This window comes from Panthera leo, chromosome B4, assembly GCF_018350215.1.
Source record: "Panthera leo isolate Ple1 chromosome B4, P.leo_Ple1_pat1.1, whole genome shotgun sequence".
Lineage (NCBI taxonomy): Eukaryota > Metazoa > Chordata > Mammalia > Carnivora > Felidae > Panthera > Panthera leo.
Window position 1 is genome coordinate 4,347,904 of NC_056685.1, and position 26,448 is coordinate 4,374,351.

Sequence of the window (26,448 nt, forward strand, 5' to 3'; positions counted from 1 at the left end):
AAACAGACTAAAAAGTCAGGGCATTGATAGGTTAGGTTGTTTGAAACGTATTCTCATTTACTTTGGAGGGAAAAGACTGGTTTAGAGACTTTCATTTCCTAACCTGCGGAGTCACACTGTGGTTGATGAGGCAGCAATGGGATAAACCAAGTGCCTGGTGTTCGCCAATCATCGAACCAAATCAAAGAACTCTGGAGGGAGCACAGACAATGCCGTTAACACTCATCAGAAAATGGGAAATCCGGATGATGGCTTAATCTAAAAGGTAAAGGGAGAGTCTTAGTCAAGGAACTGTTTCTGTGCTGGGTAAAGAGACGTTTCTTTTAAATGGGCTTCAGGATGAGAATTAACGTAATTTTCTTTTGGGAACAAAACCAACCAGTTTGATAATAACCGCATACTATCGCATGACACTGTAATGAACACACTGTAGAAAAGACACTTCCGTGCTCATGAACACACTATAAAAATAAACCAGTATGTTGCCTTTTTTTTCAGGTACTGTATTATTCTACAACTTAAGGAGCTAAGCTATTTGTGTTGATACTGTAAACTCCCAAGAGGGCAGAGATGAATTCTGCCCCTTTAAAAAAAAAAAAAAAGTTTATTTATTTTGGGGGCAGACAGAGAGAGTGCGAGCAGGAGAAGGGCAGAGAGAGAGGGAGAATCCCAAGCAGGCTCCATGCTGTCAGCACGGAGCCCGATGTGGGGCTCAAACTCCTGAATCTTGAGATCACGACCTGAGCTGAAATCAAGAGTTGGACGCTTAGCCGACTAAGCCACCCAGGGACCCCGCATTCTGCTTCTTTGAAAACAATGCCAGTCTGGTTTAATATATAAAATTAACAAATATTTCATGGTGATGATGAGGAAGGTAATAAGAATATCACTTGTTTCATTTCTTTTAAGCACTTGGAAATATTTCATCTGTGCCTTTACTTGGTGGGAAATTATATATTAGAACTAGGGATGGATACAGTGATTATGATATAAGTCAGTTCATCAGGGGACTTCCATTGTAGCAAGGTAGGTAAACTCCTCTTCTCTTATATATATAATTTTGAGAGGTAGGTAAACTCCCCCTCTCTCTGTATATATATATATATACGTTTATATATATATACATATATATATATGTGTATATATATACATATATATATATATATATATATATATATATATATATATATATAATTTTGAGAGGTAGGTAAACTCCCCCTCTCTGTGTGTGTGTATATATATATATATATATACGTTTATATATATATACATATATATGTGTATATATATATATATATATATAATTTTGAGAGGTAGGTAAACTCCCTCACGTGTGTGTATATATATATATACATATATATATATATGTATATATGTATATATATATATAAAATTTTGAGCCATAAAGAGCTAAATCACTATCGATATTGATTAAAATTGCTGATATCGCTAAGCATGACTGCCTGGGTCTCCACCCTCCCTTACCCTTCCCTCTCTATCGTTTTACGATATCATTCATTCAACCAGTGTTTATCACTCAGGGAGACAGAATTTTAAAAATCCCACCCTGGGAATCTAACATTTCTATCGAGGTAAACAGAAAATAAGCCACGTAAATCAAGAACCTGGATGGTATGCTAATGAGGACTGTCAACACAAAAACGCAGAGTAGAGAGAAAGGGTTGCGTTTTTAGGAAGGGTGACAGAGAAGGTGTCACGGAGGTGAGCCCTGAGTGCGGACGTGAACGTGGTGAAGGAGCGGGAGGAAGAGTGTCGCAGGCAGAGGGAACGGGCCCTGGCACAGGTGTATGAGAGGGACGGCCAGGAGGCCACCGGGCTGCATGGGGTCAGCGGGGCACAGTAGAAGGACGTGGAGGCAGACGGCCAGGGAGGCAGCGTCCTGCTGGCCCTTGGAGGTGCTGTAAGGAAGGTGGCCTTCTCCCTGAGTGCAATAGGCTACCGGATGTCAAGAAGAGGGGTGCCCGGCACTATGGCTGCTGGGCATGGACGTCGGGTACAGAGGCCGGAAGAACAGACGGCAGCCAGTTGCCTACCTGAGCCGGAAGACCTCGGTGTGAGCGTGTTTGCGGTGCGTGTGGTGGGGGCACCCGCGAGCAGTTGCCACTGGGAGCTCAGTGTAGACACGACAGGTTTTGAGATGTCTATCACACACCCAAGTGTCGTTGAATAAAGGGATATGCAAACCTTGGTTCAGGGCTCAGGTCTGGGTCGGGTATAATTTGGGGGAGTGTATATTTAGATGGCGTTTAAAGCACGAGACTAGATAAAACCACCGAGGATGTGGGTGCAGGCAGAAAAGAGAAGGGGTCGAAGGATGGTGCCCTTGGTCATGCCAAAGTTAAGAGGTCGAGCTGCTGGGGAGGAACCTGCAAAGAACACGACAAGGGACATGGCCAGGGAGACGAGGGGAAACCAGATCGGCTGTGCAGAAAGCAAGCCAGGAGTGTGTTTCTAGGAGTGTTCCTCCCGCTAAAACAAGACGAGGTCATGGCTGACCTGGGCGAGAAGAGTTTTGGCAAAGTGGACAGCAGATGTCTGGTTTGCGTGGGTTCAGAAGAGCGGGGGAAGAGAGAAGCTAGAGGAGGCGAGGACAGCCTTCTTCAGGAAGTTTCCGTGTGAAAGGAGAAACGGGATGTAGAGTGAAGTCGGCTCAAAGGAAGATTTTTGTTTTTTTAAAGACGAGAGCAGGTTTGAGTACCTCTGGGAATAACTTCGTGGGGAGGGAAAAACTGACGATGGAGGCAGACAGTGGGATTGAACCAGGTTTCATGTAGACTGATGAGTAAGGCAGAGGGAGAGGGGCATTAGTTGAGGGTGCCCGCAAAGGACGCCGTCACATCGCTTGACTCTGGAATGCAAGCAGGGTCGGGGCACAGGACATTAGAGTCCCAAGGGAAAGGGGGACGGAAGGGCTGGAAGAGACAGTGTTTCCCAGCCGCTTTCCTCCAAGAAGAGGCAACCCCTTTGTGGATTGGGATAACTGGATTTCTTCTCCGTCCTGCTCCCCAGGGTCTACGGTAGAAGGAGCTACTTACAACGGATCTACAAAATAGCGAATGTTCCTGTTTAGACTGTCTAGACTTTCCATGTCCTCTGGTGTCAACTGGAAATCCAAAACCTGTCAGAAAGGTGAGAAGACCGACTCAGTTTCCCTGCAGCAATTACTGTCCGCTTCTCCTCCCTCCCCCAACCCAGACACACATTTACGTAGGAATGTACGTAGGTTTTACGAGACGGTTGTCATGAACCTGGGGGTTCGTTCCAAACGAGAGTCAGGAGTGTGTCCCCTTGGCTGTTTGAACTCAGATCGCCCTCGGGGGCTCTGGGTGGGTGACTGTGGCCGCAGCAAAGGAATCCTACACCCTTTCGAGCCTAAATCCCATCTCATCTAGCTCCTTCATTCTGCAGCTGAAGAAATCAAGGCCATACTGTTGGGCGAAAAAACAGGACTGAGACCCAAAGCTGACCTTCTGGGTTTCTTTCCCACTTCCTCGTTCCCTCCCTGCAGCAGATGGGGGGGGGGGGATAGTTAAACACCGCACTCGCGTGCATAGCGTATGCAAGGAGGTGAGCTTGGCCCAAATATACCTTGGGTGCCTCGCCGATGACCCAGACCGGAGGGAGACGAGGTGCCTCCATCAGTCCCCTGCCGCCCACAGCCCTCCCGTGTACCTGGAAGTTCTCCCGAATTCTCTCCTCATTGAAGCTCTTGGCCAGGGCCCCCACCCCCCGCTGCAGCTGGTAGCGCAGGGCCACCTGGGCTGGGTTCGCCTGTGCCTTGCAGCAATGGCACTGAGTACTGGATCCTCCAGGAGAACTGGGTTGTTCTTGCTCAACCTGGAAGGGAGGCAGAGGTGCAATGTGTCCGAGGCTGTATATCCATCTTTCATGGGACGGCTGGGTGGGTTCCATCCTCTGAAAATCCGCCCGATTACCCTCTGGCTGTCTCAACATCTGTTTTTGCTTCTTTTGGCCAATCCAAGGAAGAAGGACCAGAGAGAGGCAGGCAGAAAGGGACTCTCAGGTATTTGCTCATTTTTTACACGTTTCTGAGAAATTCGGTAAAAGACTGGATAAGCCAAGAGGACAAAATTTTTGTCCCAGCTAAGACCCGATAATCTCCATTATAATAAATAAACCAACTGTTTTCTAAGAAGTGGCTATTTCAATAATGCTTTCAAGTAATTATCTGCTTCGTCAAGTGCTAAGAGGAGCATTTTTATACTCCTCTTCAAAAGATAAAGAAACCCAAACTCACAGAAGCTCTTACTTGTCTCACGTCCCTCAACTATCAAGTGTTCGAATCGTGGCCCGGGCTCCCTTTGCCACTCTCTAAACCCAAAGCTTTTGAACTGGGTGAACGTTCTAATCAGTGATTTTATTATTTAACACCGTCTTATCGAGTCCCTACAAAGTAGGCTCGTTAAAGGGTTTGCAAAGACGGACTATTCCTGCCGTCTACCGCTCATCTGCCCCAGAAGGTTGAGCGATGACTCCAGAAGGGACAGTGTCCGTGATTAGAATGAGTGCAGAGAGGTCATTACCATTCCTTCCCTGAGTTGGACCCCAAGGCCGCGTACGCAGTCAAGACGATGTCCTGGGACTTGCAGAACCCCAGCAGTTTGCTCTGGTTGAGGTAAGGGTGACACTCCACCTGCAGAAAGCAAGCAGAAGGGTTGGATTCCAGGAACATAAAGTGCTGCGTTGCATGACAGCAAACATATCCGGGCGGTCCAGCAACACGGGGAACACACGACCGTCACCCACAGCTGGGCCAGGGGAACTGACAGAGACTTGCCCTCCAATTACCGCCCACGGACAGCAGAGCAGTACTGAGAAACGGGCTTGGTGCTCATGACAGACGAGTCAGATCAGGAGGTCGACAGACACGCTCAGTCTCTCGGACAGGAGACCACGGTGCTGGCCTTGGCTCCCCCTCGCGCGTCACTCTGTCCAACGAGAAGCAGCCCCTGCCTGTCTTCGTTCTTCGTTCTCAGTCCCTTACCCTGACCTCTTCCCTTCACAGCTGCCACGCCTGGAAAGCAGCCACTCATCCTTCACGGGTGACTGACTTTCGTGAGGTCAGTCTTCAGCTTCAGAAACCAGAGCGCTTTCGTCTTTCCCACCACAGTGTGTTGTGATGTCTCCGCTTGACCCTTGGAGCCTTCAAACACCGGCCCTGCGCTACGTCACTGCACCTGTTCCCTTCCCCAAGCCCGGTCTTGTGCCATGTGTACAGGGCTCGGGGGCTTCTGGCCCTTTGATCATCGAGCGGAAATACGTTGCTCGTTGTGACTAGTCAGAAGCTGTTACTGGCGTTGTGACCCGCACACGCTACCGGTGAGAGGGGCTTCTGTGCCGTAAAAGGTAATCAGGGGTACAGTCATCGTCCTTTCTGTGTAGGGGACCTGGACACCCAGACGTATGCGGGTCAAGACGGTCACCCCGGCCACGGGATGGGCGGGCTAGGGGCCAGCTCAGCTCAATTTGTTGATTCTCGGGCTGGCCTTGGCTATTTCCCCTTCCATGACACGGGTTAGGCTCACGTAAAACCCTGGGCGGGCAGGCTCTAGCGTAATGGTGTCCGTTGCAGGGGGGGCCTGAAGAAAACGGAATGTCTTGACTATTTTTCAAGATGGCTACTGGATTTTTCTCCAGTGTTCAGTGCGAAAACCTGGTAGGGCTTCTGGAGGTAAAACTCAGGAGAGCCTGGGGACAGGCCCATAGAGGAGCCCCCTGGAGATGTTAGCTCTCAGACCTGACGCTGAGGCTCCAGCAACTCCGGAGCTGCCGTTCCACATCTTCCTGCCCCACAGTGACCCTGGCGGCCTTTCCGGTCCTGGCAAACCGCGATTCTCTGTATCAGCCTGTCTCTCCAGTTTTCTGGCCGGCAGCTGGCCAGAACCTCTGTTCTGTTTCTGGCTCTGTGACCTCAACTCTCTGATGGACCTAAAAAGAGTTGCTCGTTCTTGGTTTATTCAGCTCTTCCTATTATAAGGACACAAGCAACAACTCCCGAGCTCCTTTCGGGCCAGACCCCAAACTGCGAGTGTGCACACGCATTTTTTGCCACACGCCTTTCTCACTGCCTCTGCTCTGACTCTGGTGACTCAATAAGAATGAGCAGGGATTGGGGCGCCTGGGTGGCTCAGTCGGTTGAGCGTCCGACTTCGGCTCAGGTCATGATCTCGCGGTCCGTGAGTTCAAGCCCCGCGTCGGGCTCTGTGCTGACAGCTCAGAGCCTGGAGCCTGTTTTGGATTCTGTGTCTCCCTCTCTCTCTGCCCCTCCCCTGTTCATGCTCTGCCTCTCCCTGTCTCAAAAATAAATAAACATTAAAAAAATTAAAAAAAAAAAAAAAAAAGAACGAGCAGGGATTGAAGAGAGGCAAGCAGCCCGACTTCGGCCCCACTTGAACTGTATTCCCCAGCACCGTGTGCAGGAAGGGCCCGGTGCTGGCTTCCTGGGGCTGGTTCAGCCATCACGTGCAAATGACCTGTCTGCGTCACGGTTGTCTCGGGCATGAACACGGAAGGGGAGGAAGGGTGATTTATTGTATTCGGGGAACAAGACCAAGCCACCTGACCTGAACTGCCATCCACTCAGATCACCCCTCGGATCACGATGAACCGTCCTCTGTTCAAGCTTCTCAGGCCCACGTAAACTTCCCACCAGCCAATCAGTCTAAGCTTGGCCGTGGTCCGTTCGCTCTGTAGAACCCAGGGCGACGTACGGCTTCTTCCTTAATTCTTCACCATGACCCCAGGCAAAACCAGTTTCTTTACTTTCTCTAGACTGACGATCCCCAAGGTGGAGGTAAACCTCCCAAGGGACACAAAATACAACTTTTCAGAATTCTTATTTGTATTCTTCATCTATAAATAAGAGAAAAAAACAAGCCTCACTAATATTTAATACATGGATTGGCTGTCACTCTCTGTCAGCCTTTATGTAAGAAGTTTAGAAGGAGATAAGATAAAGCCAGGGTGAATGTGGACCCTCCCGAGGACAGAAGTGTGGCCACTCGCTTCTGTGCTCACAATTTCTTCCATAATTCTCCAAGATCAGGAAGTTTATGCGTGGCTTTTTTTTATTTTATTTTATTTTTTTAAACGTTTATTTACTTTTGAGACAGAGAGAGACAGAGCATGAATGGGGGAGGGTCAGAGAGAGGGAGGGAGACACAGAATCTGAAACAGGCTCCAGGCTCTGAGCTGTCAGCACAGAGCCTGACGTGGGGCTCGAACGCACAAACCGCGAGATCATGACCTGAGCCGAAGTCGGACGCTTAGCCGACTGACCCACCCAGGCGCCCCAATGCGTGGCTTATTAAAGTGGGTTTATCTTTTTTTTTTTTTAAGTGTATTTATGTATTTCGAGAGAGAGAGAAAAAGAGAAAGAAAATCCCAAGCAGGCTCCACACTGTCAGTGCAGAGCCCGATGCGGGGCTCGAACTCACGAACCATGAGATCATGACCTGAGCCAAAATCAAGAGTCAGATGATTTAACTGAGCTACCCAGGCACCCCTAAATTTATCATTTTTTAAATAAATTTACTATTTTTGAGCATTTCTAAGTTCAATGTTGTGAATGTATTCACGTTGTCGGGGGCTGATTTTGTACCGTCAGGGCTCGGTGGTTATCTCATGACACAGAACTCAAAAGAATTACCTGTTTTCTTTTCCACAGGAGGGCTCCAACTTTACCGACCAGAGATGAGAAAGATCCAGACTTTGTTAGCTGCACATTTCTAGGACCCACCCCCATTACACACCTAGGAGATTATACTCCAACCTGAGCCTCGGGTGTTTTTTTACAAAGCGACTTGGCCTTGGGGACTGTCTTCGACAACTTGCAGTGCAACTCTGTTCTCTTCAGGAGAGGGCGGTGCCGCTGGTGACCTCGTTGAAATGACACAAGAGGAGGGGGTAGAGTTGGGGGGGGAGGGGCGGGTCCACGGGGCTCACCTGGTTGCACACGGGCTTGTACTTGAGGCCGGGCTTGTCCAGGATCCTCTCCCGCTGCTTGCGGTTGAAGTTGGGCACCCCGATGGACTTGGCCAGCCCTGAATCCTTACACTTGTCCATGGCCTGTGGAGGAAGGGGCTGTGAGGAGTGATCCCCGCAGCTGGCTGGGGAAGCACGGTGCCCGGGGCCTCTCTCGGCATGGTGCCGAGAGAGGGGGCTCGGGATGGGAGAGAATATGACACGGGACAGAGGAAGCCTTGAAAGCTGTGGATGTCAACAAACGAGACAGGGGTTAACCGGGTGGGAGGAGAATGAAAAATAAAATAATAGGAGGAAAAGGGCAAGAAGACGGAGTGAGATAAGAAGGCAAGGGGTGCAGGACCCAGCTCAAGGAGCCGGTGCGGTTTTTGGCCGGACACCTAGAGAAGCTCGAGCAAAGTCACAGCGAGGGCCAGGCGCACAGGAAGTGGAGCCTGTGCAGCATGGGAGGCAGGAAGGGGCCAGACTGTCCCCCCGACTGTGGCTCCCTGTTTTCTCTTCGACCCCCTTCCCCATGAGGGTCACCAAGTTCCCTCTGTTCCCGTCACACGTGCCTCGTTGCTGTTCTTGAACGTGACAGGTTCTCTCCCGCCTTAAAAACTTGGCCTCGGCCTTCTTTACGCCCCGTATCGCTCTTCCTCCGGATATAACACAGTCGGTTCCCTCGCTTCTTGCAAAGCTTTGCCCAGGGCTACCTTGTCAGCGAGGCCTGCCCTGCCCACTCTGCTTTTGTGGTCCCTCTGTGTCCCAGGCCTGCCCCGGCGTTCTCAGCTCCCTCATCAGTTTTGTTTTCTCATACATCCCCCCACGCTGCCGTAGCACCTGCCAGTCCGTGGGGCTGGAAACCTCGGCTTGTTCACCAGTGCGGCCTGAGCACTTAAACACACTCAGTACCGAGTACACCGCAGGCACTCGGTACGCACTTGCTGAACTATCAAATGCGGGAGATGTGAAACGGAGGCAGAGGGACATCCGGGGACTCACCCGAGTCTACCTGGGGGCGGAGTTGGACGAGGTCCACGTTTCCTGAATCCCCTGTCCGGCCTCTCTCCCCCAAGTCAGAGACGTAGCTATTGGGAGCCGTACTCACCTCCCACGTGGCACAGAGATCCACTGTGTGGAAAATGAGTTCTCCGTGTTCGTCCTTTGGGAAGAGCTCTTCCCCAGGCTGGGACACAGGGAAGAAAGAGAGGTTGTACAAAGCTGTGTTTGGCCTCAGCCAAGCTGTCGGGAGCCTACAGGCCTTGAGGCTAATGCAACGACCTATTCTCATTCTTGAAGGGAATTGTAAGGTTAGGCTGAAGACAGAGAAAGTACATTGAGGGAGTATACCTCCTAGAAAGGTTTTAGCTGCTAAACACCGCGTCACAGACAACTTGGGACACCCAAGACCCCATCCTAGAGAGAGGCTACAGTGATGCCACGGCTCAACAGGCACCTTGGCCTTGGATTCTCGTGAGATAAGCTGCTCTTACCCCTGCTTTACACCTGGAGGTGGTCACACAGTAGAGCGACTCGTGAGCATCTGGAGGGTTGAGTTTCATCATTAAGTTTCCTATACCTCAGCAGCTGGTCTCCATATCGGGACACTCCCCAGACACGAGTGGGTATGAGGTGGACATTCAGGACCATGGGGTCTTTTTTTTTTTTTTTTTTATTAAAAAAAATTTTTTTTTTAATGTTTATTTTTGAGACAGAGGGAAACAGAGCGCGAGTGGGGGAGGGGCAGAGAGAGAGAGACACACAGAATCTGAAACAGGCTCCAGGCACTGAGCTGTCAGCACAGAGTCAGACGCAGGGCTCGAACCCCGAACCGTGAGATCATGACCTGAGCCAAAGTCGGACGCTTAACCGACTGAGCCACCCAGGTGCCCCCAGGACTGTGGGGTCTTGAAAATACAGACAATGCATTTGCAAGGTCGAAGCAAAGATACTGAAAGCCAGTGAACTCTTACACTCTGGGGCTGAGATGGGACTTTTGCGGCAGAAGAAAAGGGGTGGGGGGGAGCTTAAAGTATTATGTATGTTTTTTCTTCATTTTTACAAACTATATCCTTTCTTGTATTCAGCTATTAATTTTTACGTTGATGATTAAAGTAAAAGAACTTTCGCTAACCTTCAAAGGTATTGGGATATGTATAAGATAAAGATCCACATAGCTCAACTGAAGTTTCCTCAGCGATATTTCCAAGCTGGTTCGAACCAATTCTGGACGTAAAAAGGTTCCCCACACCTGCAACGGTTGAAAGGGAAGGTATGAGATTCTTTCTTTCAGAATCTTTAGGAGAAACTAATAAAGTGCACAACTGTCACTATTTACAGATGACAGACAGTATATAAAGACTCCACCAAAAAACTATCAGAACTAATAAATTCAGAATTCTGTATGGTGGCAGGATACAAAATTAATATACAGAAATCTGTTGCATTTCTATACACTAATAAGGAAGTAGTAGGAAAAGAAATGAAGAAAACAATCCCATTTACGATTGCACCAAAAACAATAAAATCCCTAGGAATAAATGTAACCATGGAGGTAAAAGACTTGTGTTCTGAACATTGGAAGACATTGATGAAAGAAATTAGAGATGGCACAAACAAATGGAAAGCTACCCCATGCTCGTGGACTGAAAGAACAAATATTGTTAAAATGTCCCTACTACTCAAAGCAGTCTGCAGATTGAACGCGGCCCTTATCAAAATACAAATAGCATATATTTTTGCATACCTAGAACAAACAATCCTAAAATGTGTATGGAACCAGAGAAGACCCTGAATAGCCAAAGCGACCTTGAGAAAGAAAAACAAAACTGGAGGTATCATAATCCCAGACTTCAAGGTATACTACAAAGCTGTGGTAATCAAAGCGATCAGCACCGGCACAAAAACAGATGCACAGGTCAACAGAACAGAATAGAGAGCTCAGAAACAAATCCATGCGTATATGGTCAATTAATCTATAACAAAGGAGGCAAGAATATGCAATGGGAAAAAGACGAATGATGTTGGGAAAACTGGACAGCAACATTAGAAGAATGAAACTGGACCACTGTCTTTCATCATACACACAAAAAAAAATAAACTCACGATGGTTAAAGACCTAAATGTGAGACCTGCAACCATAAAACTCCTAAAAGAAGACACAGGCAGTGACCTCTTGGACATTGGCCTTCACAATATATTTGTGGATAGGTCTCCTGAGGCAAGAGAAACAAAAGCAAAGATAAACTATTGGGGATGCATCAAAACAAAAAGCTTTTTCACAGCAAAGAAAACCATCAACAAAACAAAAAAGCAACCTACACAAAGGGGAGAAGGTATTTGCAAGTGATAAATCTGACAAGGAGTTTCTATCAAAAACTACATGAAGAACTTATTCAACTCAACACCGAAAACACAAATAATCTGATTAAAAATGGCAGAGAACCTGAATGGACATTTTACCAAATAAGATGTACAGATGGCTAACAGACACGTGAAAAGATGCTCAGCATCACTCATCATCAGGAAAATGCAAATCAAAACCACAATGAGGTATCACCTCACACCTGTCAGAATGGCTAGTATCAGAAAGACTAGAATGACAAGTGGTCACAAGGATATGGAGGAAAGGGAACCCTGGGGCATTGTTGATGGGAATGTAAACTGGTGCAGCCACTGTGGAAACCAGTACGGAGGTAGGTTCCTCAAAAAATTAAAAGCAGAAATACCATATGATCCACAACTGTAATTTCACTTTTGGGAATTTACTCAAAGAAAATGAAAACACTAATTCAAAAAGACATATGCATCCCTATATTTATTGTGGCATTATTTATAATAACCAAGATACAGAAATAATACAAATATCTACGGGTAGATGAATGGATAAAAAAGGTGTGATATATACATTTGTACATATAAAGAGTGGAATATTACTCAGCCATAAAAAAGAATGGAATCTTGCCATTTGTGACTAGAGCGTATTACGCTAAGTGAAATGAATCAGACAGAGAAAGAAAAATGCCAGACAACTTCATTTATATGTGAAATCTGAAAAACCAAGCAAACGAAAGAACAAACAAACAAAAAACAGAAACAGACTCATAAATATAGAGGAGAAACTGGTTGTTCCCAGAAGGGAGGAGAGTAAGGGGAGGGGTGAACTAAGTGAAGGGGATCAAGAAGTACAAATTTCCAGTCATAAAATAAGGAAGTCATGACAAATGAGGGATGTTGTCAATGACGCTATATGGTGACCACACTTATCATGGCGAGCGCTGTGTAATGTACAGACTCGTCACACCACCATGTTGTGCGTCTGGAACTAACAGAACCTTGTATGTCAACTACGCTTCAATAACAAAAATGCTCGATTTTAACTCCTCTTCAATAAAATATAATTGTTTCATTTTAATATGGTCTATGTAACCAGGGGCTTGCTGCCTGGTTTTAGCCTAAGGGGGAACCATATAAAAACTATTTTATACAGCTTAAAAAAAAAAAGAATCTCTAGAAGAAATTAATGAAAGGGAAAATGAGCAACAACTACAAACCCACTTGCAGTCGTTGGGAAGTGACACTTGTGGTCATTGGGAAGTGACGAACCATCCTGCTTAGCTCCTAAATTCTTTTCCCTCATAGCTTCTGTTTCATACTGAATTAAGACAACGATGTAGGAAAGGAAAAATATGGCCCAACACAGGGGGTCTCAAACTTTAGAATGTAAAGGAATTATGAAACACATTCCTGGGTTCTACCTCCAACATATTACATCACAATATCTGGAGATTTTGGCTGGGAAATTGCATTTTTTTTCCCCGAGTTTATTTGTTTTGAGAGAGAGAGAGTGCACACAAGCAGGGGAGGGGTAGAGAGAGGGGGAGAGACAGAATCTCAAGCAGGCTCCACACTGTCAGTGCAGAGCCCGACATGGGACTCGAACTCATGAACCATGAGCTCATGACCTGAGCCGAAACCAAGAGCTGGATGCTCAACTGACTGAGCCACCCAGGCGCCCCTGGGAAATTCCATTTTTAACAAGAACCTCAAGCAGTTGTGATTCAGGAAATTGCATTTTGAATGTATTAAGTGTTCCAAAGAAAAGTAGGACCTATAGGAATTTTGGGGGGAGGGTACTTTAGTCAGCTTATTTTAGGAAGTAAAAATCTAAGGAAAATCCATCAAAATTGCTAAGGCTCCCTCCCTACGGAAGGGACATAAACAGACAAGAGAGCAATAGTGATACCACATCTAACACAGTCATTCAGAGAGCTTCATACCGTGGAGCAAGAAGGAAGAAATTCCCTTCCTGCCTAGAATTCACTTGTATGGACCTCAACTCTCTCTTCATGGGTCACTTTGCCTCATATTTAAATATCTGGTTCTAGTTAGTCGTAGTCAGCTCCATGAATACTATTGGAGAAAATTCTTCTTGGATTCCTTTCCAGTCTGACTTAAATCTGTAAGTTCTTTTATTTGTTTCAGCTATACTATCTAGAAATGAAAAATAGTAGGAGAAAATGGCTCCAAAGTTAAAAAAAAAAAATCTAAGTACTTTTACAAACATTAATTTCATCCTCATAGCAGTTCTGTGGTATTATCTTCCCACTTCATAGGAAAGAGACATGGGATGTCTATTGACCATGCCATAGGTTGAGATATGAGGCCTAGGGCTCGAAGAAGTTGGAACCCACATCCCTTGCCAGCATGTACCCCACCTTCAGCATATACCTTCTTACAGTGCAAGGTCTGTAGGAATGAAAATTTAACCAATAAGAGGAGAACTTCACTGAGAAACTCTTCAGCTAAGAGTGAGCTTTTCACAGATACATAGGGAACTATACACAGAACCTTTGAAGTGTAGAATATGTCCTCTCTCTTCACAGAGCCATCAGCGATCTTCTTCCGGATGGCCCTCCCAATCTCTTCTTCATTTAGATACAAGTAAGCGGAGTCAAAATGGCGGTAGCCTACATCGATTGCTCTCATGACAGCCTCTTGCACCTCACTCTTAGCAACCTAGAAGACCACAGAAAGACAAAGACCTACTTGATTCAGGAACAGATGGCCAATCCCACCAGCGGAGCTATTTAGCAGAACCTATTGTTTTTCTAAGGGCTAAGAGCTAGAGGTGACAGAGCTGAATGTTGACTTATACCCAGTGGTAGATGTTTAACGATCTATGGTGTAAATACTCCCACCATGGCTGACTTCAAGCCATGAATATTAGGAAAAGGTGCTCACCATCAGATCTTGTGAGTCCACGAGCTGGCCTAGCTCGTCACTGGGTTTAACCCTCCCGCCCCTGGATTTACATCATGTGTGGATTAAACAATCTATCGGTTGACAGTCCCAAGTTAATTCACTCTGTGAGAGATTGTTAAACCGGTTGCAACCCAGAAGTCTAATGCTCAGGGCTATCTGTCAATGCAGTGAAGGTGTGACTTTACACAGCATAAATTAATGATTTACCGAGGTCAACTTGGAGAAACGCGTCAAGCAATATTTGAGGAGGAGCAGAAATGTAAAAGAAAATCAACTATGTTTTTTATGCAAAATGTCTCATAATTGGTTTGGCTGTGGTGGTTGCTAAGTTGGTCCCCACGTGACTGTTGCCCTTTCACAACTTGGTTATTTTATTTTTAGCTGCCTACTGTTCTGCTGGCCCACCAGGCTGGACTTTAGACCTTCTCCATAATTTCCCCTCACCATCACCCTCTTCTACCTCACTTAAAATGTCTCCTGGGTATATTTTTTAATCTGTAATTCCCGACGAGTTAACTAGTACCCCGGATTTAAGAGCCGAGTCCAAGTAAAAGCAACCCTTGGTGACAGTGCCTTTGCTGAAGTCCTCAGCATTACCCACCATGTGGCTCTCGTGTTGGGGAGTCGATCCTACAACTTTCCTTAAACAATTATAAGCTCCTCCACTAGGAACCACTGAAGATGTGCTCTTGTAAGTTGGAAATGTTCAAATGAGAAACACACATGGAGTTCAGGGTTCCAAACAGAGAATTTCCAAGTGCCCCCAGGGAATAGTATTAACAACTTGGCCTCTACCAGACTATTTCCCCTCCAGACCACCAGCACTCTCCCTAACTTTAATTTTGACTCTCTCCAGAACATTCAGCGGCCGAGATTTCTCTAGATAGTCTACGCGTGTTGGTGGACAGGGACCGCTTGGACACCAGACGTTACAGAGAAACTTCATCACAAGCAAGCTTGCCATCAAGCCTCCGACATGTGGTGATCACGACACCTGGGTTTCATTTATTGCAACAGATGGTGAACGGCTACAGCTGGACAGCCGGTGAGAGTACCAGAAACGGCCTCACCCACCCCTGCGTGGCTGACAGATGGCACGCTCCCCTGCCCCTTGATAGAGCAGTATGCCAGGTGTGACTGTCGAACAAGCAGCGTCAGAGTCACTCGGTAGCTCATTAGAAATGTGGCTTTTTAAGCTCTATCCCAGATCTACTCATTTGGAGCCTTTGTAGGTACGGCCTCCAAATCTGCATTTTTAACAAGAACCTCAGTGTTTTCATGCTGATGAAAATTTGAAAATCACTGACTTCAGGCACTAAATAACCTAACTTGGAGAGAAGCATCTTACGAACAAATAAAATGAGGCCCGCCTGCATTTCCCCAATTCTGGTTCTGATAAGGACCCACGTCCGCCGCCCCTCTGTCTCCGAGGCCACAGTGACTACCTTATTAGGAGCAGAGGTGCCAAATCCCAGCATGGGCATGAAGAACCCATCGTTCAGCTTTACAGAGCAGAGTTTCACTGAGCTCATCTCTTTCCACTCTTCCGGCTTTTTATTAAAAGAAATCTGCAGAGGGAAGAAAATAGCGTAATTGTTATTTTTTTAACAGCTTTAATGAGATAGAGTCACATACCATAAAATCACCCCCTCGAATTCATCCGCTTCAGCAGGTTTTAGTCTACTCATGGAGTTGTTACCAGTACACAATTTCAGAGCATTTTCATCGTCCTCCACTAAACACCATCCTCCTAAAAACAACACCCCATTCCTCGCTCCTTTCAACTGCCGGCAAACACTTTCTGCCTGGACAGATTTGCCTATCCTGGAAATCTTATGTACATACACCACGTGGCCTTTCGTGACTGCTTTCTTTCACTTAGCCCATTGTTTTCGATGCCAATCCATGTTGTATCGTGTTTTGGTGTTTCCTTTCTTGTTGTGGCTAAATAACATCCCTTTGTATGGGTGTATCACGTGTGGGTTATCCCTTCTTCAGTTGACAAACATTTGGCTTTTCCCACTTTTCGCCTACCATGAATAATGCTTCTGTAAACATTCCTGCACAAGTTTTTGTGTGGACATACGTTTACAATTCTCTTGGGTATGTACATAGGCGTGGAATTACTGAGTCATAGAACAAACCTGTGTTTAATGTTCTGAGAAACCACCAAGCGTTTTCCAAAATGGCTGTACTATTTACACTCTAATTCGTGACAACTCCAGTTTCTCAGCATCTTCTCCAACACTTGTCACGCATTATTTTTTGTCAATAGCCATCCTGACAGGTATGAGGTGATAGTGTGGTTTTGGTCTGCATTTCCCTGAGTGATGAGTGATGTTCATAAACATCTGTTCATAAACCTCTTGGTCATTTGTAGATCTTCTCTGGAGGAATGTCTACTCGAGTCCTTGCCCACTTTTGAGCTGGTCATTAGTTTTCCTTGCTAACGAGTTGTAGGAATTCCTTATATATTTTGGAGATGAACTTCTTATCAAATACAGGGTTTGCAAAGATTTTCTTCCAATCCAAAGAATCCTTTTCACTCTGTGGATGGTCTCCTTTGCTGTGCACAAGCTTTTTGGTTTGATGTGGCCCCACTTGTTTATTTTTGGTCTTATTGCCTGTACTTTTGGTGTCTTATTCAAGATATCATGGTCAATGTCATTAAGATTTTCTCCTATGTTTTTTTTTTTCAACGTTGTTTTTTTTTTTGTTTTTTTTTTGTTTTTTTTTGGGGGGGGGACAGAGAGAGACAGAGCATGAACGGGGGAGGGGCAGAGAGAGAGGGAGACACAGAATCGGAAACAGGCTCCAGGCTCCGAGCCATCAGCCCAGAGCCTGACGCGGGGCTCGAACTCACGGACCGCGAGATCGTGACCTGGCTGAAGTCGGACGCCCAACCGACTGCGCCACCCAGGCGCCCCAAGATTTTCTCCTATGTTTTACCCCAGAGTTTTAAAGTTACGGTCTTACATTTAAGTCTTTAATCCATTTTGAGTTGAATTTGACAACCCCAATGCATTTGTATTATTCTATCACGGTCTCAGAATGATTAATCTTTGGTTAATTTTGTTCTTTTTAAAATGTTTATTTACTTATTTGAGAGAGAGCAAGAGAGAGAGAGAGAGCACACACACGCATGAGCAGGGGAGGGGCAGAGAGAGGGAAACAGAGGATATGAGGCGGCCTCTGCTCTGACAGCAGAGAGCCCGATGCGGGGCTCGAACTCACATACCATGAGATCATGACCTGAGCTGAAGTCAGACACTTAACCGACTGAGCCGTACAGCCTCCTGTGATTAATTTTGTTCTTAAAATATTTAATGAAACTTTAACCCTGTGCCTACTTTTGTTTCTAAGTTTGAATTGATAAACTAAAAGAACAATTGAAATCTAGGCATTATCTGCCTTGTATGTGTAGCAATAGAAAGCACCCAGACCACCTAAATAGTAGTTTTACAAATATGTGTATAATGATTTTTATTCATGTTTTATAATGATATGGAAAATAGGCTCTGCTCTGACATTTCCAAGTCACTTTCTCAAAAGGCTTTGCCCCATCAATGTTTACCCTCTGATCACCAGAGCATGAAAATTCCTAGCTCACTCATCAGTGACAGTATTGTGATACCTCACTGAAAACTTCCTAAGCAAATGATCAGGCTGTCAATAGTCTATCATGTCTTATCCATAATAATTAGAGTACATTTCATTAAAAGATGCTGACTAAGGCTGTGAGATTAATTTCTGGATTCTGCCTCATTTTAATCTTTCCCTTTCCTCTCACGCCTAATTCGGGCACATTAAAACATCTCCTTCCCCTCCTGTCTCAAAAAAGGCACTAAATTACCCGTAAGTATATTCAGCCTCAGTTAATACAGGGAAGATATGCATGAAATGTCTGCTAACTAGACGTAACCGTGTCACCATTTCACAGTCTATACGAATACCAAATCACCAAGCTGCATGTTGGAAACACATTATGTTATATGTCAATTATACCTCCACAAAAATTATGCTTCTGCGACAAAAAAAACAAAACAAAACACAAAAATGAAATGCCATTTTCACCACTCTGATTAAACTGTTATATTATGCAAACATATCAAGCGCGAAGATGGTGAATAAAGTTTTAATTCCATAAACAATGAGTAAGTGCCGTATGAAGCTCCAAAATGATGACTGTTGCTGTGATCTTTGTGATTTTACTGTGATTTTTGTGGTCTATTCTGTAGTAGGCAATTTTTAAGATTCCTAAATGAAAATGTATTCTCTTTGAAGAAACAGATTAAAATTTATTTTAAAATTCCCTGGATTCAGGTGCCTTGGGGGCTCAGTCGGTTAAGCATCTGACTGTGGCTCAGGTCATGGTCTCGTGGTCTGTGAGTTCGAGCCCCGCGTCGGGCTCTGTGCTCACAGCTTGGAGCCTGGAGCCTGCTTCGGATTCTGGGTCTCCCTGTCTCTCTGCCCCTCCCCCACTCATGCTCTGTCTCTCAAAAATAAATGAACATTAAAAACACTTTTTAATAAAACAAATTCCCTAGATTTGTAGATTTTATTGCATAATTGTGATCACAATGAAATTCCTCACTGGTGCCCAGCCTGCACAGATTTAGAGCCCTGACGTGCCTTTTCACCCTGCCCCGTCCTGTCCTCCTCTATTCAGACTTCTCTTGACCTTTCGCTTCGACTTCTCATCTTGCTTGGCCCCCTGTCTAGAACTGCTCCATCCCTGCCTTGCTGGGTATAGAAATTCTTCCAAGACCTTTGAACTTGCACACAGCCGGCTCAGCTACTGGCATACTCCCCTTTGCTGCATAGGCCGTGTCAGGCATTGTTTAACTGTGAAACATCTGTTGGTATTTTCTGGACTTCAGCACTGACTACAGCCTTGACTTGGTGCCTGTGATTCCCCTTGGCGCTGAGTCTCAAGTCTTCAAACCCAAGTTTCGATTTGCCTGCTGATTTTTCCATTTTGTGTTCATTTCCTTTAACCATGCTTTTAAAAAAAATTAATTTGTTTTTTTAAAGTAATCTCTGCAGCCAACACTGGGGCTCGAACTCACAGCCCCAAGATCAAGAGTCACACGCTCCCTCTACTGAGCCAGCCGGGGCGCCCCTAACCAGCTTCTTTAATAAAGTAACCGTCGACATAGTAGAAGATATTAGTGGCTGACGATACCTCACACTCTAAGAAACAAACATATTGAGTTGGAAAATTAAGGTGAGCTCGTACGTGTAAAATCCTGTTTCCGGTTCTGTCTCTCCTAAGTGAGGCAAATAGGATTCAGTAGCACCTCCTTCTACCACCAATTTTCATGGGCAATACCAATGACCAGAGTTGACTCCCTGACTCTGATTCCTCCTGGAAGAAATCTGCCTTCTTGGAGAATGGCTATTTGTGTCTTGGATCAGGAAAATTCAGGACAGAACTGAATACAGTGTTGTTGTCAAAGATCAAGGTTTACCATGGCTGGCAGCAACAATGCTGGAAAGACAAAGGCGTCCACTGAGGGAATCCTGCCAGACCGCTCCCGACAGTTGGAAGGTGAAAAAATATTGACGTTGTTATTTGGAAGAAGTTGATTCTACGAAAGAGCCGTGAGTTCATAATAATAGTGAAATAGGATGAAGAGAAATAAAATACGTATAGTTCGTCATTGATTTTAATAAGTGAGGGGCGGTGAATGTATATGACTATTTCATCTTTTATATCCATGGCAGGTTATACAGTGACCTGAACTGTTACTTCTCTGTTTTTGCAAGCAGGAAAGAGAGCCCAGAAGTTCTGAAAGTGCACCAGGAGGAAGGAGAGCGGAGGTATATTGGCAGGCAGTGTGCCAAGCACGGGAACAAGGGATCCACCAGTGGCCACGCAGGTGAAGGGTCAGTGCTCCAGTGCTCGGTCAAATTCCTCAAGTACAAGAAGAGCTTAATAGCCTTAGGAGAGGCAATTAAATACTGTGGATCCCACAACACCGATAAATGGAACCTCAAAAGGGCATGTCAATTCATGCAAAAATACTAAAACCTATGAAGAAGGCAAAGGCATGGGTGTTTTTTAAAGTGTGTAGAAAGTTAAGTTTTATCATAAAAAGAGAGGTCAATTTGGTGATCCGTGGCTTGGACTTGAATCATTCTTGGAGAAGTAACCACATCAGGGCCCTGACTAGGAATAAATCAGTCATCCAAATCCAGCAATTTGGGCTAATTTTTGGTTCCAGAACACTTGACTTCTGAATACTGAAAGTTGGAATTCGCATAAATTTCAAGTGTCCTGCATTTGGAATTATTATTTGTCTTTTGGATTTTTCAGCCACTAAAAAATGGCTAAGCCATTTTTAGCTTGTGGGCCGTACATACACAGGCAGTGAGCTGTGCCTGCCAGCCACAGTTCGTGGACCTCTGCTCCATAAAATCAGTAGACATTATCATAATATCTCCAGCTATCTCCCTGTAGATTAATATTTTTTAGTTGTGGTGAAATCTGCATAACGTAATGTTTACCATTTCGACCACGGATAAGTGTACAATCCAGTGGCATTAAATCGATTCACGGTGTTGTTCAACCTCCACCGCTCACTACATGCGAAACATTTTTGTCACCACCAACAAAGACTATGTACCTGTCAAAAATTAGCTTTTGGATTGTTCGCTAGTGACGTGTAGAAACACAACTGATCGTTTGTGTTGGTCTTGTGCTTTGCAACATTGCTGAATTCGGTTATTAGCTTTACGAGTTTCCTTAAGAACTCTTCGGGATTTGCTGTATGTGGGGTCACGTCCTCTGTGACTGGGAATGGTTTTACCCCAGCCTTTCCAATTTGGATGCCCTTTGTTTCTGTTTCTTGCCTCATGGCTCTGGCTAGAACGTCCGGTACAACGTTGACTAGCGTGGTGGGAAGGGGCATCCTGTCTTGCTCCCCATCTCAGCAGGAAAGTTTTCAGTCTTCCCGCATCGAGTGTGAAGTCAGGTGTGTTTTTTTTTTTTCTCAAGTTTTTTTTTTTTTTTTAATGTTTATTTATTTTTGAGAGAGAGAGACAGAGCACGAGAGGGGATGGGAAGAGATGGCAGAGAGAGAGGGAGTGTGACACAGAATCCGAAGCAGGCTCCAGGCTCTGAGCTGTCAGCACAGAGCGAACCCACGAACCGCAAGATCATGACCTGAGCTGAAGTCAGACACTTAACCGACTGAGCCACCAGGCACCCCAACACTATCATCTCACATGTATCCAGTGGAGCTTCCAGAGGTCTATATGGTGTGGCGTATTGCACCACACTGAAGGCAGAAGCAGATTTGATACTCTAGCTGGCTTCTGTTAGGCTACTCATTCGTTTTTCAAAAATATCAAACAATATCACTCTTCTCCCTAATTGATTTTTGTTTTGCAAAATACTTTTATTCTTCATAAAATGTATTTTTCATGTGAATACGCAGTAGGGTTATTATTTCTTCATGACAGGATACATAAATATTTGAAATGTTCCCCATTTAACTTTCTGATATAGTCTACAGAATCTTAAAAACGCCGAATGTATAGAAACAGAGTAGGATGGTGATTGCCAGGCCACGGCTACGTGGAGGAGAAAACGGGTGAAGGTGACCAAGGGCACAAACTTACCATTGGAGAATGAGTAACTTCTGGGGATCTAAGCAGCATGCTGACTCTAGTTAATTGCACTGTCTTGCACGCTTGCAAACTGCTAAGCCAGTAAATTTTAAAAGTTCTCACCCCTTCCCCCAAAGTAACTGTGCGAAGTGGCACAGGTATTAAGTAACCTCACGGTCGCAATCACTTTGCAACATACATGTGCGTCAAATGATCACACTCTTTGCCCTAAACTTACACAAGGTTACATATCAATTCTATCAACAAACAAGAAACGTATATATAAATCAAATTATTTTAAAAGAAGAAGTGTGAATTTACCGAAACACAGGAGCGATTTTCTGTATTGCAAAATACTAAAACCATCTAACTAAAATCTGATAATAAAAAAAAGGTGTTATACTGGGGCACCTGGGTGGCTCAGTCAGTTAAGTGTCTGACTTCGGCTCAGGTCATGATCTCACAGTTCATGAGTTTAAGCCCCGTGTTGGGCTCTGCACTGACAGCTCAGAGCCTGGAGCCTGCTTCGGATTCTGTGTCTCCCTCTCTCTCTCTCTGCCCTTCTCACGCTCGTGCTCTGTCTCTGTCTCTATCTTAAAAATAAATAAACATTAAAAAAAATTTTTTTTAATTTAAAAAAAGGTGTTATACTGTGAAAAAAGGCATGCTTTTGAATTGATGAACTGTCATAAGGGATGCAGTTATAACACAAAAGGAAAGATCTGGTGACACACTGGATACGTTCACACGACTAGAAAACACCAGAGATTCTAGGGGAGAAACGTTACTAGAATATACTGAAGACCTGTCATTGGGTACAAGACAGATACATAACATTTGCATCAAAGTACCACAAAATGGAAATGAGTAAACTATTGCCTGTGTTTCCAATCATTACAACTTTAAAATACTTAGGAACAAATTTAACAGGAGTGATGGCACTTCTACAGGGGAAAACACTATCAAACATCACTGAAGGCCTACAATAATATCCGTGCAAGTGAAAATGTATGCAAAATTTTTGGACAGTTTATGAAAATGTAAATTCTCATAAAATCATATATATACGCCCAAACAATTAAAATTCAAATTCCCCTAAAAGTCCAATTTTTAAAAATTAGATACAAATTTTTCAAGTATAGATTAAAAACTTAATGCCAGAGAGAAAATTCATGGAAAGTATCAGTGATGGACCCTTTTTTGACTGGACTTCAGAACTTATTATAAAGCCAGGATTATCTTTAAAAATTGTATCGGTATAAGGTTACACAAAAATCCTTCTGGAACAGAATAGAAAATCCAGAATTAGTTTTTATTTTAAGAGATGATTTAAGAGAATTTAAGATATGATTAACTGAGTCATATAATTCAGAGGAGAATAATGAATTATTTAATGCTAAATTATTTAGATTATTTAATGATGCTAAAAGAAATGCCCATCGAACTCAAAAAGATAGGATTGGATTTCCCCTCTCACGCCATGTATAAAAACAAATTCTAGGCACATAAATGATATACAGAATAAAAAAGGAGAGGAAAAATACTTACAAGAAACTCCAAGTCACTATCTTGCACAAGAGAAGACCTTGTTAAATAGACCAGAGAATCAAACGCTATGAAAGAAAAAATAGACGTATTTGAAAATACAAACATTAAAACTGTGCATGGCGAAATTCCCTAGCGTCAGAGTTTAATAGGTAAATGATAAATTCGGAAAATATTCATCAACTGGATGGAAGGGAGCTGATATTTATAACCTAAGGGAGCTCTTAGAAGTTGACCAGAGAAAGACAAATAAAAAATCTGAGTGAGGCGACAAGGACGCCGTGCACAGGACACTAAGCCAAATGTGCACACAGAGAAATGATGTTCTCTGGCAGTCAGGGCACAGCTAATCAGAGTAGGAGAGATCTCAGCTCACAGCCACCTGACGGGCAAAAACGTACATGTGTCCTACTATCTATCACGGGTGGGAGCGTGGAGAAGAAAGGGATCTCATCCGTTGAGTTCAGGTCTGTGAAGCTGAACTTGAAAGCAGTCCGGCAGCAACCACTGAACCTAGTTTCATAATACCCCTTAACTCGTAAATCCTGATTCCACAGAAATCAAAGACCCAGACCGAGACCCAGAGAGAGTTTGAAAGTCATTTCTTACCCACGGTTCCGGAGGAGAACAATGTGCCACTCGGGACACCCAGGAGAGGCTTTGCGGCTGGTCGAGAGGAAGCCGGAACTCCCCGGGAGCGGAGACGTGGACGGACTTTGTTGTGGCTTCTGGGAAGGAACGGGCAAACCTGGGTGAGCAGGCTTGGGATTGGCTGGTTCTGTTGACAGTGGTCCCGTGTTCACTGTGACTATCGGATCATATGGCCTGGAGCTATTTAAAGTCTCGAGATATTCTTGGGGTGGGGGTGAAGGGCAAGGTTTACCTAGGAGCACCTAGTTCCCACTTTGTGGGTGTTAATGCGTCAGTTTATAGAAATGTAAAGTATGTTTGGGGCACCTGGCTGGCTCAGTCGGTGGAGCAGACAGCTCTTGATCTTGGGGTTGTGAGTTCGAGCTCCACGTTGGATATAGAGATTACTTTAAAAGAATAATAAAGTATGTTTAATGCAGTTGGCCCCATCATGCTTTAACATCACTGTTGGCACTAGGTAGACTTGGGGAACGGGTAGAGATGACCAGGGAGATTTAGGTAGGTGAGATCTATGGAATGGAAGACACCCTTAAGGTATAGGGCAACATCTTATCACCACACATTGTCGACAGTGTGTGTCACCACAGTGTTTCTTAGCATTTAAGAAAATCACAGCAGGGGCACCCGGGTGGCTCAGTTGGTTAAGCATCTGAATCTCGATTTCAGCTCAGGTCATGATCTCAGGGTTTGTGGGTTCGAGCCCCGCATCAGGCTCTGTGCTGACAGTGTGGAGCCTTCTTGGGATTCTCTCTCTCCCCTCTCTCTCTCTGCCCCTCCTCTGCTCACACTCTCCCTCAAAATAAATAAACCAACTTAAAAAAAGAAAAAAAAGAGCGCCTGGGTGACTCAGTCAGTTAAGCGTCTGACTTCAGCTCAGGTCATGATCTCGCAGTTCGTGGGTTCGAGCCTCGCGTCGCGCTCTGTGCTGACAGCTGGGAGTCTGGAGCCTGCTTTGGATTCCGTGTCTCCCTCTCTCTGCCCCTCCCCTGCTCATGCTCTGTCTCTCTCTTGTCTCTCTCTCTCTCAAAAATAAATAAACATTAAAAAAAATTAAAAAAAGAAAAAAAGATAACCACAGCATGGGCATATTCCTAGGATAGTAATTACGACCCTTTGATGCACAGAGCATAGCCAGGTGGCTCATTTGGTGAAAAGGAAAATAAATCCACGCCATACTGGGAAATGTTTGGAACCTGGAGTAATATGGCATGAGGGGAATTATGTGACACTCGCTTTAGTAATAGCCACAGGAGAGTGCATGCAGCCCTGACTCGCTGGGTGAGTTGGCCCACATTACTAACGTACGTGGAATGGGAGGTTCGCGCCATTTTGCCAACACGTCCGTGGTCAGCCGGTGTGAGGTCAAGAGCTAAACAGTGGCCCTACGCCACTCAGCTAGGGGATCTTAAATCACCATTTAAGAGGCCAAGGGTTTGTTGTGTCTGTGTCGTTTGAGAGGTTAAAACCTGAGACATTTGTCATTTGGTCTCTGTCGCCATTTTGCCGGCTGTTGTCCGTCCTTTTTGGAACAGGCAATGCCCCTTCCCAAGGCATGTACCTGGGCTGGATGAGGCTTGCAAGGGGAGCCGGCAGAAGGATGCAGGTGTGGGGTGGGGTGGGGCGGGTGTCCCTAATGAAAACAGGAAATCCTAGAGTAATGAGGAAGCCAGTGAATGACAGCTGCTCTGTGAGAGGGGGGGTCACGGGAGCACCTGGGTGGCTCAGTTAAGCTCATCCTCGGGGGTAACGTCACCCTCTCCTACCGATCAGTCAGGAGACAGGGCTATCAGGTTGTACCGTAGAATCGATGACCCCACCTCACCCCTCCACACTCCCCCACCCCCCATTCTGTTATCCGCTCCCCCCTTTTTAAGTTTATTTAGTTTGAGAGAGAGAGAACATGAGCAGGGGAGGGGCAGAGAGAGGGAGAGAGAGAGAATCCCAAGCAGGCTCCATGCTGTCAGCGCAGAGCCCCGCACGGGGCTTGAACTCACCAGCCGTGAGATCATGACCTGAGCCGGGATCAAGAGTCCGACGGTTAATGGACTGAACCACCCAGGCGCCCCAGGCTCCTTGATTTTAAGAGTTTTGTAATCACTGCACTTGAACAAGGTTGACATGAGTTATGTCAGAGTCACAGCGGGAGAGGCGGGACTCATGGCGGTGCTGACGTCCCCGAGCGAGCGGCCCCAGCAGGGCCACCAAACAGCCGCGTCTGCAGTTGAGTCTTGGCGGCAGGGTCTGGGGAGGTGTGGGTGTCGGGGGCGGGGAGACAGTGCTCTGTGTGAAGCCAGAGCTCAGAGGCACGTGGCGTCCCAGGGGAACGGAAGAGCGCGAGACGCTGTATCTCTGTGGTGAGTCTGGGCC

At 45.4% G+C, this 26,448-nt stretch overlaps 1 protein-coding gene across 1 annotated transcript in view; it reads right to left on the minus strand.

Annotated features, from left to right (window-relative positions):
- The window catches only part of LOC122223817 (aldo-keto reductase family 1 member C3-like), a 92,965-nt gene continuing 66,517 nt past the window's right edge, over window positions 1-26,448 (minus strand). Inside the window, 12 exon segments of the mRNA XM_042944753.1 lie at window positions 1-258; window positions 3,057-3,139; window positions 3,694-3,788; window positions 3,791-3,858; window positions 4,566-4,675; window positions 7,987-8,109; window positions 9,116-9,193; window positions 10,142-10,258; window positions 13,858-14,025; window positions 15,717-15,839; window positions 23,434-23,498; window positions 24,040-24,158. Of these exon segments, the coding sequence (XP_042800687.1) occupies window positions 216-258; window positions 3,057-3,139; window positions 3,694-3,788; window positions 3,791-3,858; window positions 4,566-4,675; window positions 7,987-8,109; window positions 9,116-9,193; window positions 10,142-10,258; window positions 13,858-14,025; window positions 15,717-15,803 (972 nt within the window). The 5' untranslated portion in view covers window positions 15,804-15,839; window positions 23,434-23,498; window positions 24,040-24,158 and the 3' untranslated portion in view covers window positions 1-215.